Source organism: Polyergus mexicanus, unplaced genomic scaffold (assembly GCF_030449975.1).
Source record: "Polyergus mexicanus isolate NDT 795.1 unplaced genomic scaffold, iyPolMexi1.0 SCAF_1, whole genome shotgun sequence".
Classification (NCBI taxonomy): Eukaryota; Metazoa; Arthropoda; class Insecta; order Hymenoptera; family Formicidae; genus Polyergus; species Polyergus mexicanus.
This window is the reverse complement of record NW_027223321.1, coordinates 10,996,254-11,012,251: the sequence shown is the minus strand read 5'-3', so window position 1 is coordinate 11,012,251 and position 15,998 is coordinate 10,996,254. Positions and strand designations below refer to the sequence as shown.

The window sequence follows — 15,998 nt, the reverse complement described above, 5'->3', positions numbered from 1 at the left end:
CCTGGAAGCTATCGAGGTAATATTGGGATATAGAAGACATGCTTACCGCTTTACAAACTTCTTTGGCCTCTTTCGATAGACTCTTCGGATAACTGACATTATGGTCCGTAATCGCGGAGAAAAGTTCGTCCTCGTCCTCGCCATCGAACGGTGGTTGGCCCACTAGCATCTCGTAGAGTAATACACCGTAAGCCCACCAATCCACGGATTTGCCATAAGGTTGATATAGGATAATCTGCGTAGAGATAAAGAACAATGTAATTCTGACAAGTAAAGTAATCCCGAAATTTCAGCTTAATTTTATTTGATTTCCTCCCGGATTGACTAAAATATATGCTCTTATTTATCTTGTGAAATTCAATCGATTTTTCGTATTAAAAATTACAAGATGCTAATAATTTTCAGAAATAAAAGATAAATTATAAAAAATTAAGTTTCATATCTTACTTGTAATTTAAAGTTGATTTTAAGAAAATTTTAATTTGAGATTTATAATGTTACCAAGATATTGAAAATTAAAATTAAAAAAAAAAAAAAATTGTAAGAGATATGTATAATGATATCTCGCCATACTCGTGTTAAAGAACAATTTATTTTGGAAGAGAAGTGATAATATATATCTGTCATTCGCTAATATTTCACACTACACAAGATAATGTTATTACAAGTTTTGTTCAAACATTCACCTCCGGCGCTATGTAATCGGGCGTGCCGCAAAAGGTCTTGGTAGTTTTATCGCCGGTAATGCCTTCCTTGCACATGCCAAAGTCGGCGATCTTTATGTGGCCGTCCTGATCCAGCAGAACGTTATCGAGCTTGAGATCACGGTAGACGATGCCGCGCGCGTGCAAGAAGAACAGGCCGATCGCTATCTCAGCCGAATAGAATCTGCAAATGTGGAGGGAGACACGTAAATCGATGAAAGAAGGATATACTCGTGGTGGAAACATGATACAACATGGACACAAGATAAAGTAATCGAGATTTTGTGACGAGTACAATTATGATTAATGAATAAAACTTAAGGTCATGATGGCAATGATGATGACGACGAAGTGACACGACGCGCGAGCACGTCTGCCTTGATGAGACACATCTCCCGGATACAATCGGTTTTCATTTCGTATTAATTTCGTATGCGTTGAGAAAGTTCGACAACGTCGAGAATCGCTCGAGAGTTGTCGCGTCGTCGTCATCGTCTGACGGCGCTTTAATAGAGTTAAGGGTATCGATCCGCAAGTTAAAGCGGAGCACGTTCACGGACATTAAAATACTCACACTGCCACCGGCTCTTTAAATTTGCCACACTGCTGTATTTGGTACATCAGATCGCCGCCGTTCACGTATTCCATTACGAAGTATAGACGATCCTGAGATGGAAAGCAGAAAGCGGATCTTTGTAAGCCGCAAGCAAGTGTTTCGGTTAATCTTTCATTCGTGTTTCACATCGCCCGCATATAAGAGAGCTTATGTGCTTTTCACTCAACGTTCCCCTCTTTGAGAAAATTTAATAGAAAACTTAATAAGCAGATTATACCATTTTGATAAGGTTTGAATTAAATTTCGATAAGTGAATAAACGAGAGTGTCACATACTTTTCTACACGTTTGAAGTAGATTTTGCCTTCCAACAGAATTTTTTTAACTTTCTATTTTAGAGAGAGAAAATTTCTAATGTATTCAAAATATTTTAATACTTATCTTAAAATTTACAAAAGTACAATATACAAATAAATTAAATAAAATAATTAATTTTCCGTTAACTTATATTTAATCTTTTAATTTATAATCTATAATAAGTAAAAAAATTTTACGTAATCTAGATTAGCAAAAAAAGTACTATCCGTACCATTGTTTGAAAGCAAGAATGCAATTGCACGAGGAAGGGCGGTTTATTCGAGAGCGCGAGTACACGTTTCTCAACCATCGTGCATTCCACATCGTCGTCCTGGATAATAATGTCCTTCTTCAAAATTTTGATAGCATACAGCTCGTCGGTTCCCTTTCTCTCCGCCAGCAAGACCTTGAATTAATTATTGATCCCGAGGTCGAGATGTAGTCGAATTCAAGGTATAGCTACCTCTCGAAATCGTCAAAACTCACCTTGCCAAAGCTGCCTTTGCCGAGTACCATTAAGAAATTAAAGTCGCTAGCTCGTATCAGATCGCTCTTGCCCATATTGTGCGGAACATCCTTATCTTGGGCCGTATGTGTCTTCTTCGTTACCGAAGTTTTCTAAATAAAATCCGTGAAATATACTTGCGTATAAATCACATACTAGATACTAAACAATTCTATTATAGAACTAACATAAGTAATTCTATTATTCGAAATACAAAATCGAAAGCGTATGTAACATCTCGGATTAATGAGTTATTTTGAAATCATTTCGTTATATTTATCGAAAAAATAATTTCACAATTTTAAGTAGATTATTTCAAAAAGGAAATGCTTCATTAATTTTCAGTCATTCCAAATCTTAAAACAATAAATATCTATTTTTCTGCTTTTATATTTTAAATATAAATTGCAACATTGCCAAGTAAATAAATACCCGCATTTTGGTTTTAAGCTCGGCGAGGTCGACGCCTTCCTCAGGAACAGGTACATTGTAGAACTCACCCTCCTCTTGAGTGAGGAGCTTGAACCAACCACTCGCGGGAGCTTTAATAAGCTCCGATATGCCAAAAGATAGGGATCCCATAAAATCGTTTCTGGACGTTCGATCCCAATCCCATACCTCGATCAATAGCCGCCTATCCTTATCCTCGGCTTTCAGGTCGCTAATAGTAAAAGCCAGATTGGTAAACGCTGCTTTATCTCACAAAGGTAGCAATTCTTGTAATCTCTTATAATTCAATTTCAAGATGTACTCTCTTCCTACTTGAGTGATCGATCCTTTGATATGTCATAAGATAGAGAGCTTGAGAAGATAAAGAAAGATCTAATTTATTTAAAAAATTAATTAATTTGTTAATATATGATTTATCAAATAATATTGGTACAATAAAATGTCATTACAATTCTTTATTAGAAAAAATTAACATTTTTAAAAAATTAAAATTTTGTAAAGTTGCAAGAAAAAATATTTAAAATCTTTTGCATAATTCGACGTTTTGTAAAATTTTAAAAATTGAAGATGAAATTACAATTTGTGTACCTAATTAATTAAATAAATAAGAAGGAAACGTGTACTATTTTAAGTTATTTAATATTCATAAAGCTCAATTGGAAGGAAACACCTTGAAACGATTTACCATAAAAAAAAAAAAAAAACACATCTTAAGCTTCAAGAATAAATATCTAATTATTCGGGGTAAATTTGACTCGGCAAGCGAGCGAAGCGACTTACAAGACGAGTGTCTCGTTCCATTCTGGATTTAAGCACGACTTGATTGTCTTTGTTTTCTTCTTTACGTTGTCCGAGTCCGGGATTAACTTCAGCTTAACGTAAGGATCCGATAGTCCGTTCGGATCCATTGGAATAAGATTTCGTCCTTCTCGCACTGCGAACGAACAAATCAAATTCCTTCGGAAAGAATTCACGAACGAAACGAACGCACGGTAAGCTTCGGAGAAGATATTTATACGGAAAACAAGTTTCACGTAGTAGGATGCTTCGAAAAATACGCTAGTATCGATAATGTAACAAATGAAAAAATTTCTACGTATTAAAAACAATATCTATACAAACGCGTCGTAGATTATCAAATGTTAGTCATCAATTTTAAAATACATGTATTGCCATTCAATTTTTTCTATTAAGTCACATGTTTTTCATGTATCGATTTAATGCATTATATAATTCTAAGACTATCAAAAATTAGACAAAACTAGTAAAAAATTTTTCTTTACATTAATTTTTTTTTAAATATTAAGCTGCAATAAAATATTCATCAATATATGTAAATACATATAATTTATATTGTACATTTAATGGCAAATATGTGTTTGATATTTTATATAATAATTAATTAACACTCTATTAGCTAAAAAGATGAGACATGGCTAAGAAAAATTTAATTAAGTAAAGAAAAGTCGCGCTTTGTTTCGCGCGAAGAAACCTTTAATAGATTTTATCGATAACTTTGATTAAACGTCGAGGACGGTGTAATATCTTGGTAGCCCGTTCGGACGCGCCGCGAATGAGTTTGAAGAAACCTAATTTTCAAGATAATCGACAAGTGATAAGAGCCTCGAGGGAACAGACACGCCGTTTCTCCGCAATGCTTGTCGAGCCACTTACAGCTAGATGAAAATATTGCGATACGCGGCAAGATGTTATCGCAGCGAGTGCCGCAAATATTTTCTAAATTCATTAAAGGACTTCGCCACTATCTCGCGTCTAAATGATAATTCTACAATATATTAAAGATAAATTTCATTCCCTTTCATGATCAACAAACGTAATTGATAAGACGCAATAAAAAATGTTTATATTGTAGAGAAACGTAACAATGAAGTACACGCGCAGATTCTAAATACAAGAATATTATTATACCTGTATATGTAAGAATAATATCCGTGTGTGAGAGAGAAATAATTATATAAACATAACAACGCGCGCGTTATGTACCTTGTTGTCATTCGCACGGCGAGATTCGAGCGAAAAGGTAGTCACGCGAGTCGTTCCGTTTTGAAATGATTATCGTCATCTTATCTCTCGAAATACAAACGTACAAATACTAAAAATCATGCCAAACGCGAACATTTCCTACAATTATTACGATTAGCGATTTTCAACCTGCGTGATTAATTAATTTTTGTAATTATTACGTCTTAACTAGCCATTAATTCGATTCACGCAGATATCATATCGCATGATATATCAGAGTAAAATTACCAATGATATCATTAAATTTCTCGGTCTTTAATCGGTCAAAACATTGCGGATATATTCCAATGAATCGATTCCAAATCGAGCGACATATTTAATTAGTAAACAGAATCATATATTTAACCGTATATATTTTAATATTTTTTAACACAGCGTAGTAAAAATTTGACGTTTATATACCGATGATTTTCATTAAAACGCGTATTTCACGAGATTTACCACGCAAATAGTCAGCAATATATTTTCGGATATTGCATCCGTAGATATTTATCTTTACTTGTTTATTTATATTCATGTTATAATACAAGACAGTAACCATCTTGGAACGAAAACATATCCTATTTATCAGTGAGTGACGTGTGAATTTAACATAATATTCGAGTGCCAAGCAAGAATCGTACTTTTGCGCGAGCAAAGTTTTCGCGTTTTTTTTTCCCATAGCAATTTAATAAAGCGCGCATCGCGTGCAATTAATGTCGCAAGTGCCGTGCAAAGTGCTACACAATTGTTCTATTTTATATAATTAATGCAAGCACGAAGGTAATTAATAGTTTTTTTTCGCGAATGTAAGTGACAAAGAAACAGCAAAGAACGAACAAGAGAAATAGTAGAAGCCCAAGAACGCATCGTACAATGATCAACTTTCAACTTACTTAATTCATTATTTGTTCTTAATAAAATTAATTGCTCGTTTATTTCTGTAATCAATAAAAATATAATTTGTCATTTTAAGTCAATGTTGCGTACGACAACTTCACCGTTGCACATCGTACTAGTGAGAGTTAAATTATTGTTTACTTTAACTTTGAGCTAATGGATCTATAATGATATCAGATGCAAGAGTAAAAGAATTTTATATTAATTTTTATATTAATTAATTAATATTAACATAATATTAATCATTATTATATTAGAAAATTAAAATAATTATTAAAAAATTGATAGAAATGTTATAAATAATTATAATTCTCGTAGATCGATTGTCTCGAAATAAACTAAAACAAATTTGTATATAAATATTTAATCTTGAAATATAACCGTTCGTTGATTTATTTTGCCAACACATACAAAGCTGACTAGCTTACAAAATAATGCTCATTATTATCAGTGTATTATTGATTATTTTGATAATTTACTCGGGCACAATTTAGTATTTTATACAAAACAGAATATTAATTACAACGTATACGAACTGTTTGAAATTTATGCAAAATTTAAATTCACCGATATATAATGATAAGAAATATGTTACAATATTATATTATATATACTTCACATAATTTTCTAATTTCTTGTAGTCCATATTAATTTGACTTTATACGACTTGAAACAAAATAAAATGACATAAGATCCGATAATATGTTCAGTTAGAATATCAAACTAAACAGATATTAAAATGTAAAGACAAAAACTCTTTAAAAAAAAAAAAAAATTCCTCTCTAACATTTTTTTTTAGTTAAAAGTGTAATGCTGCGACAGAAAATTGTCAACAACTGTTTGTTATTTATCGAATTTTTGTAATCTGAGCAGTCAGTCGCTTTAAGGTATCTCTAATGTAAAATGATTCACGAAGATGACAAATATAATAATGTACCATGATTCAGACACGTGCAATCTATGAAACGTAATATCGGATGGAGTTAAGACATGTTAAGCCGAGGCCCCACTCGTAGCAATCCTGATAAACCGATTTGATGCGAATCATGGAAAATTTAATGCACTCCAGCCATAGCGAATTTAGAGGGTGGCAGCAAATATACATATATATGTATATAGGCCTGTCGGTAGCGGCTGCAAATAATTACGCTTCTAACGATATTCAGAGCTATTACGTCCTTACGGTAATAACGCCTTACACTGCCTACAGTTACCGTATTCGCGATTATAAATGATATGACCAATAAGAACTGTGACGCCGTATGGTTATTCGAAACGATCGATCTCGACGGACCTCGAAAACAAGGGTAATGACGACATATATTGCTTTATTAAATTGAAGAAAAGAGAAAGCTCCCTAATTAATTTTAATGAACGTCCATTTTCGTAAGTCCAACTGATAAAGGATCATTAACGAACTATAATATTAATATCGCTCCATTTGTCTTATGATTCTCTCTCCCTTCCTTCATTTCTAATTTGAGCTCGTTAGAAATTCGTTGAATTTCGAACCATTCGTTTGCCGCAATCAACGAATCAATCCTAGTTAATCGATTTGTTCACGACAGTACCTCATTAAAAAGGAAATAACAATGCTTTTCTATTCGTTCGAAATCTCGCTGTAAAATCACATCATCACAATCATTGTACAGATTCGACATGGAACGCCCTTTCGACAAGTACTTACTGTACAAAATTTATATCGAAAATTTTTTTCTATAGCACGATTGAATTGTCAGAGTTCACAAAAGTTAATTGAATTAAAAGCCATATATTGTGATATTAAAACGCGAGGTCGTAATACTATGAGAACAGTTATTTTTCAACATTATTTAACTGGCCTAGGAAATGTAAAAAACAGATTGAATATATTTAATTATTGAATGAGAAATACTGGTATAAATCGATAAAAATGAGATTTTGATGCATACATTAGCTTTCATACGTGATTAATTTTTTTAGATAACATGTAAAATTCTAATTTTTTTTATCTAAAACCATAAAAAATATTTTTAAAAAAATAGTTGTATTTTATGTTAAATGTTTTTATTTTCTCGCGTCCCTAAATCTTGTACATCTATCTTATATCTTAGACTTAGAAAACACATAACTTATATCGCCATAAAATACTGTTATAAATTGCTATAAATAATCGTAGAAAGAAAATATTCCATCGTCAACTTGTGTAACATTATGTAATAATAATATAAGAAATAACTCTCTTAAGAGATATAATAATCCATTTTAATTTAAGAATCTGAAAAAGAACAAGAAACTGATAGCAATAACTGCATAAATAAAATATAACTTAAAATATCAAGAGTCGTGATAACGTTTTGCGTCAAGCATAATAATACGGTAACTGACTGATTCGTGAGATTAAAATATCAAAAAGCGCGAGAACTTTCAGGAACGTGAATTACGAAATACAATAAAATCGGAAAAAGAAAAAAAACCGACAGCAATATCGAAATAAATCGGTATAGATCGATAATTTTAAACTTACCCTCTATGGTGAGCTTGCTACCGGAACACGTGATGTGTAGATGTATACGACCACGTCTTTCGGTGTGATCGCATCCACATAGATTTGGCACGCTCTCCTCGCACCTCTTGTGTACGTTCATGTCGCATGCTATATCATTAGATCATTATCGATTATACCATCATCGACTATAATTAATTTCTTCTTTTTCTCTCTTTATCGTGGCCAGATCTACCCCTAGTGTGATTAATTTCAAACGAAACCGCAGCTGTTGTTTGTATTTTGAACTATGGAAGGAAGCAGGCTCATTCGCCTTTTTTAAACATTCCTAAATCAGCATCCGATGTCTTAAAACTTAAATGATTCTCCTGCAGCTGCGGTCACGCGCATATGTACGCATGGGAGATAAACTATGGCTCGAGAATATGAATGAAATGTTTACTTCAAACGTATAGTTTATCTTGAAGATATGTATGTTTCAAACGTAGTTAAACATGTGTCAAATGTATAATGTATAAAATATATGTACATATATTTTTTTATTTTAAATAAGCCAACATTTTTAAAAAATTTTCATTATGAAAGATGATTTCTTATTCGTCGCAATAAAAATGCAACGATTAACATGTGTCTTTATTTTTTATTATTTGAAAAAATATATTGCATGATATATATTCCTATTTGCATCGCTTTCAAAATAAACTGCTCGAATATATTATATGGATGCTGAATACCGAAAAAATTCGTGTTTCAAGATAAGAGAAGAATGTTCGCTCTTTTTTTCCATGCTGATAAAAACGTAATATATATTATATAAACATTAGGAAAACGCCAACGTGAGACGGCGAGTGAATGGAATCGTAGAGCGAATCGAATTCAAAACTAGTAGTCCGAAGAAAGCACATTGATGAGGCAGTATGAGAATAATTGCTTTTTGTCGATCTAAAAAGAGTTAATCGAGCAAAAATTGGTGCAGTAAATGGATATCTGGACAAATGAGCCTTTAAAAATGCGACTCGCTCTCCGATTCTATTTAATAAATTACATTCGCAATTAATAATTTGATTGTAAAATATTGTAAAATTATTTAACGCATTGCATTGTACAAAAAAAAAATTTTTTTTTAAATTTGTACGACGAAACATAGGATCTCGTTTGATGATGATGTATTCCCACGCGTACATATGTCAAAATGTTTCTCGCTATCTAATGCGCGTAGACATAATGTAACAATAATGAAAGACTCGACACACAAATGATAGATAGCGATCTGTGTGATTGTATAAAAAATATATGTCGACAGAAAGCTAAACTGCAGGTAACACGAATGATAATCACGCAAATGATCAACACACAGTATGCAATCAGGGATTCACATGTTCGCTAAAGGCAGATATTATACGGTTACTTGAATTCACGCGCTCTGATAAATGGAAGCTATAAATATACGGACGTAATAGATATATAACATTTACGTGCATGCATGACAAATATTGTTTGTGTGTGTATATATATATATATGTACAGTGAATTCTTATATCTCGTGCGACAATGCGTGTAATCTAAGTGTGTACATACAGTGAAATTATTATTTATATACAGATTTATTTATATACAAGTTATATCCCTACATAATCCTTCGAGTACTAAGTATTTAAAAGTACTAAGCCACATATAAAAAATCTTCAATAATAAATAAAACACATTGACACAATTACATAAAACTTCACTGATCGCTCTTAAGCATACTTTATCTTTTCGCAAAATGTTTTAATTCAAGATTTAATTATAAATATCAAAGTATCTTAAAAAATGAATTAAAAGTTATACGCAACTGAATTAAAAATTATAGCCTCTTTAGAAATTGTTTCTACAAACGTATCGATCAAAAAAAATTCTCATTAAAATTAAAATCGAGCAAGATTCTCTTTAAAATAGAGAGAAATAAATTTAATTAATAATTAAATCCAATCAGATATTATTCTAACAAGAATTTCGCTGTATGTACAACCGCAGAACATAAACATTAGTAAACATTATTATATAATTATTCTATTTTAATAATTATAATAATAATATTACTCATTCGAGGGTGTGTAGAGGGTGATGATGCATTAAATCGTAAAATATATATAATTTATACATATGTACAATATACTGATTTAGAGATGCGTATGATAGCGCATCGGTTGATGTTCAACACCCGACGAGATAGATACGACACGGGGTTAGAATGCGCCGGTGTGAATAAGCGGCGGATGAATAGGCAAAGAATGGAGAATGGTATATTAAAATACGCTTCTGCTCGCGCGCTTTGTCGTCGAACATAGGTACGAGACGGTCGTCTATACGGCAGAGAGAACGAGAAGAAGCGAACTAGATGCAACAACCAATACAATATACTCGTGATAACACAATTAAAAATGTATCAAGGTTGAAAGTAAAGTATACCTACGTAAGACCAGCTACGTTAATACACTGTATTACCGTTGTGGAAAACGCGTTATTCACGAGCAGATCGTAATCGACTGACTTTTCTTACAGTTCAGCGATCATACGGATGATGTTTCATATTTAAAGACAATTTAATGGAAAAGAGTAATCCCGATACAGAGAGCGCGAACGTGTTCTCCCTCATTTTTCCGAAAGCGTGAAAGAAGCGCGGATAATAATCTCGTCGTGTCACTGCTCGGTATACATTTCTGTGTGCCACTCTTGCCGCATTGCAAAAATCCGCACATAGGGAGATATCCGTCAATACCCGGTATACGATTTTCTGTGTCAGTTGACGTGTAATCGCGCATCTCGTTCTCCGGAAATTTCTCCACGAGGCTCGCAAGAGTGGAGATGGTGGTGAGATTTAGCTCCGAATGTGGAGTGTCCGGGTCTCCGGGTCGGGGAAGGTGAAAAATGTTTCTTTTGGATGCAACAGGGGGATGATTACGCGATCTAAATCCCGCGTAAAAGCCGCGGCGAGAACGTCGGAGCGTGAAAAGTGAATTACACTCGAGTCAAGGATCTGGATTTTAAAGTGAGACCTTTTGCGAATATCGAATGAAAATCACGATAGAATTTCGTCTTTTTTTTTTTTTTTTTTTTTTTTAATATTCTCGAATTTTTGAATCGAAACGTTTCTCATTATTCCGATCGATGTTAAAAGCGGCTTAATTTTAGTAAACCCATATTTCCGTGCCATGGAGATGAGCAAAATTGATTTCTATGCTTATTCGCGATAATTGGTGTATCCGTAGCAAGGAAAATTAAATCCATCGAAATCGCATCTATAATATTTCAATCTCTGATTGGAAAAATTCGAATCGGAAACGTTTCCGAATCGTAAAATATTACACATTTAAAATATTACATATCTATTTTCTTATTATTAGAAATATTTATTTAAAATTATATATAAATAAAAATATTTTGTAAAAATATATAATATAAATTATATTCGTAAAAATAGTAAATCGACTTTATTTGTAAATTAATGTTATAAAGTTTTAATAACTTGACCAAATCCTGTTAATAAAGAGCAAGGAATCTGTATAAATAATTTCTCAAGTTTTTGAGAATAAGCAGATAGTTTGCTAAAAAGATATTAGAATAATAATGTTTTTGTCAATTAAAAGATATAAATTCATTTTGATGCATGTGTATAGAAAAATATATAATTTTTATCAAAAAGATATATATATATATATATATATATATATAATGTATATATTACAATATATTTTTTTTATAATACTATGAACTCTTTGCCGATGACTCTTCAATAGCTTCTGTTAACAAAATTAATGACATAGAGAGAAATGACTGACAATATTCGTTGAGCTTCCGCGCTCGTATTCCGTAATTAAATAGCTGTAATTAAATTGACCGCTCTAATAAATTGCACGCTTTATAATATGTATATTCACATACGGAGTTTTCCATTCGTCAAATACAAAAACATGGGTCTACACTTTTATGCCAAATTACTATCAACAACAGCGATATTTATACGCGTATAAATTTGTTTGCTTAACGTTCATGCATTTTGTTTCAAAAAAAGCCGTGAGATCGCATTTTCTAGATGGTTTGTTTAGCGATTTCATTCGCCAGCAAATGTGACAAACTATGTATTGTATGACTGTGAAAGAAACACGTCGTTTTTTAATCGAGAAACTTGATGATACGAACGGTTATCGCCTTGAGGCACTATCTAAATGATATCGTATACGTTCCGTGGAATTATTTGACCTTCGATGATCATAAGAATGCGAAGGCCATCGTATAAACGAAAATGAGAAATATTACGAAAGTAGAGAGCGGCGTGAGTGGCACTACCGTGTATAACCGGTGATTATCCTGGGAGGGATCTCTCCGTTTCATAAACTCTCTAAAAAGAAAATTGCGCTTCTAAATATATGGAAAAGATTTCAATATATACATACAATTTAATAATTTTTTAGCTTAAAAATATTTAATAAAGCGAGACAAATGCAAAGCAAAGTTACAAGATAATCATTTAAATTGGTTATTACGACAAAAAATACATTTTTTGAGATTTTACAAGCGTTACATAACGTTTTTCTATCCAAATCACATTCGAATAATTTATGTTACTGTATGATTCTTGAAGAATTCTTTAAATTTAGAGCGCCAAGATTTGTTGCATAACTTTGCGTTGGCCCCTTCCAGGAATCGGTGACCGGAAGTTGTCGGTTCGTAAGCTCATGTAAAATCCACGCTCCGAGGCATCCGTCCGCTCGGACGATCGGATAAAATGCCTGGCGAAGCGAAATATCCTCGAACACACGATCCTGAATCTACTCGAAACAGATGCGCGCGCGACTACGGGATATACTGACAGTTTCGAGTCACCTGATCTGTGCATTTCCGAGATATTCTCCCGAGGATTTCACGAACGACGAAGAAAACGCATGGAACATTTTTTATTCCTAATGTCGATACCGTCCCATCTGGATTCAACCCGACATCTATTTCTGTCCGGTGCTAACAATTGACCAGTTTGTTTAACGCGTTTTCGTAATCAAACTTGTCGCATTTCTAATAAAAAATGTATAATACATTTCCTCTTATAAAGTATTTAGCGAATTTGTAGTTATTCAGGGACTGTTTAAAAAAATATGTTACGCATCGACGAATAATCTATTCTCAAAATGTATATGTAATGCTTTCGACAAAAACACGCTCCGACAAAAATTGAGAAAAAGAAATAATATTCTAAAAAGTCTTTTAATTTATTCTCACTTCATTTTTAATTAAATAATTTTAAATGATATTGTCTAAGTAAGTTAAAAAATACTTGAACATATCTTATTCATTTAATTAATAAATACATTTTTGTATTTTGTATCTCTCATTTTAAATACATTATAAATAAAAAATTCATAAACATTTATGCTAACAGCATGGCGTGATTAGTTAAGTCTTAAATCTTTGACACAAAATTAATCGATCAGTTTATTGTTGCTGGAAATAAAAAAAAATCTATTTTTTTTTTTTAACTATGCTTTAAATTAGCAGCGATAACTTTAAAGCGATTTAATGCATCATGAGATAGAAGTTACAAAGAAGAACTTAATTGCCTAGTACTTTTGTATAACGGCTGTTCACGTGCCTGTAACTGGGTCTCCGAATAAGCGCGCGAAACGAGCGCAACGATGAAGCGCGATATCGATATGCTAGCTATTAATAGCGGTATAACGAATTATCTGTTTGAACTGTCGATGGATTTTCGATATTCTTTTTTATCGGTTTATTTCTCACTTTGCTCTTGTAATAATAACATATATATCATCCATTAAAATATTTTAACGAAACCGTAACATGACCGTGTTTCTACTGCAACGCATTGTCGGTAACACAAAACCGCTTTTATTGCCTCGTAATATTCGTGAATTATACACAATTCAACAAAAGATAATGATTCTTTGTAATTCTTTTGATGTTGAATGCAATTTTACAATTCAAAATGCTTTATAATTTTGTGAAAATTGAGAAATTATACTCGTAAAGATATGTTATTTTAGCGTACTTTATTATATAATAGCTACGCGGCATATTTAATGCAAATATTTAAGCAAAGTTTAATTCTCTCTTTTTCTTAAGAAATAATTTTCTTTCTTCGTTAACAAATAGTTTCTCCAAACTATTATATCGAGCTAATTAACACATTTATATTACGTCAAGGAGAAAATCGCCGCTGTCTAATATTCCGTAATCAAATTCGATGACCAAAATTTTGACATCGGCTGTCAAATCGATCATTTTACCGGGACAGAGACATTCAGACGACCCAGATGGGTAACGCATTCCTGTGGAACCACGAAGGGGGATGATTGGTGGTGGTAGTGGTGATAATGATAGGTCAGGATTCATGTGCTGAGATATCTGAGACCATTTGATGGATTTGGCGACGTGTCGTTGACGCGCGCAACGCGGGCTTGACTTTTTCGACTTAGCTTTCTAACTCTACCTGAACACTTGAGTCCCTGATGGGCGATACCATGAAGCATCGAGCCGCAGTGGTCGCAGAAGGTTGGCGTCAGGTACGTGAACACATCCCATTTGTGCTTTTGGCTCGCCTGGGAACAAGAAATAAAGACCCGGGAAAGTCCGGTCCTTTATTTGCAGTCTGATCTCGCATGAGAAGATCGAGACGGACGGTAACGTCGATCGATATCCCAAAGGATTGGAGGGGAATTCAGTTCCTGAGGAAAAAGCATTAAGCCTATTCTGTCCCCCCTTTCCTTTTTTTTTTTTTTTTTTTTCGTTACTATCTTTCATCAACCCAAAAGCTGAAGTGAGGTAGAAGCAACAATGGAAGGTATACAATATTATACGTGCGTGTAGAACATGTGATGATGAGCGTAAAGGAACAAGGTGGCGCACACGATCATGATGAAACGTCATTGACGTGTGTCGCACAGGTGCAACTTGAATTCCTTTTACAGAGTCTGTTTTGCACATTGTGAGTATCGATATAAATGTCGATACGACCTATACCTAGATATGTTCGCGCACAGTTTCTAACCAGAAACACAAAGTAATTTTTGTTTTGTTTTTCGTCGAGCTAAGATTTGCTAAGTTTGCAACTAGACAAACTAAAGGAGAACTTTCGCTTTATTGTAAAGTCAAACTGTTAACAATAGTATAAAATATGTTTCTGTGTTTTGTGTTGCAGTTATAAAGTGGATACTTTAATTAATTCGTAATTATTTCTCCAATGAGATAATTATTATGATACGGTAATCTCTCATAAATAAAAAATGAAATTAATTATACGTACAATCTCAAAGAATATTTTACATATTTTTTTCTTGAATGTATCGGGATTGAACATCCGAGATAGCTGAAAATAACTCTACTTTGTAAATCAAATATATCGTGAATACAAATGATTTCAATCCACTTTTTCGACGCACAAAGAAAAGTGCGGATTCGTGACAAAGTACGTGAGGAAGAGATTGAAAACGGCAGAATAACACACAAAAATTCCCTAACGAGATGTCACTTGTGAAGTCTTGAAAGGTTGCGTTGCGGTTCGAGATCGCCTGCGACGGTCGATTGGAAATTTACGGTCGTTACTATGAATATTTTCCTTCGCATAAAAGACTATAAAAATCTGTTTCACAAGACTTGGACGTGGGCAGAGTATCATCAGTTATTATCGAGTCGAGTATGGTTAATAGCGGCGTTATTCTTAGGGACGACGTAGGAAAGGCTTTCACTCAAAGTGCTCAAAAGAACGTCAGCGGAAAAACGCAGTGCTAACTGCGCGAATATCTATCGATGATACGATCCATAAAATCTCGATCAATTTCCGCCCACAATTCTATTACGTCACGCAGTTTACGAAAAAGAGAGAGAGAGAAGAAGAGCCTTTGATTTTCAAGATAATTTTCATCATCGAGAATGATTACTTGCTCTGTGATTTTCAAAGAGAATTCGCTAATCACAAAATACTCAATATAAATAGAATTTAAATTAGATAGCACTTTGCTTCTCCTTT

The 15,998-nt window shown here is 33.2% G+C and overlaps 1 protein-coding gene across 2 annotated transcripts in view; it reads right to left on the bottom strand.

Annotated features, from left to right (window-relative positions):
* Pkc53e (Protein C kinase 53E) overlaps positions 1–15,998 on the bottom strand; it is a 59,646-nt gene that overhangs the window by 5,693 nt on the left and 37,955 nt on the right. Inside the window, exons 4-12 of one of the 2 annotated variants that reach the window (XM_070298634.1) lie at positions 14,463–14,571; positions 8,000–8,128; positions 3,352–3,505; positions 2,554–2,782; positions 2,103–2,234; positions 1,849–2,022; positions 1,279–1,370; positions 687–888; positions 47–235 (exon numbers count right to left, since the gene is read on the bottom strand). In XM_070298634.1, coding sequence (XP_070154735.1) covers positions 47–235; positions 687–888; positions 1,279–1,370; positions 1,849–2,022; positions 2,103–2,234; positions 2,554–2,782; positions 3,352–3,505; positions 8,000–8,128; positions 14,463–14,571 — 1,410 coding nt within the window. The remainder of the gene's footprint in view (positions 1–46; positions 236–686; positions 889–1,278; positions 1,371–1,848; positions 2,023–2,102; positions 2,235–2,553; positions 2,783–3,351; positions 3,506–7,999; positions 8,129–14,462; positions 14,572–15,998) is intronic. The other variant, XM_070298624.1, reaches the window with a different exon arrangement.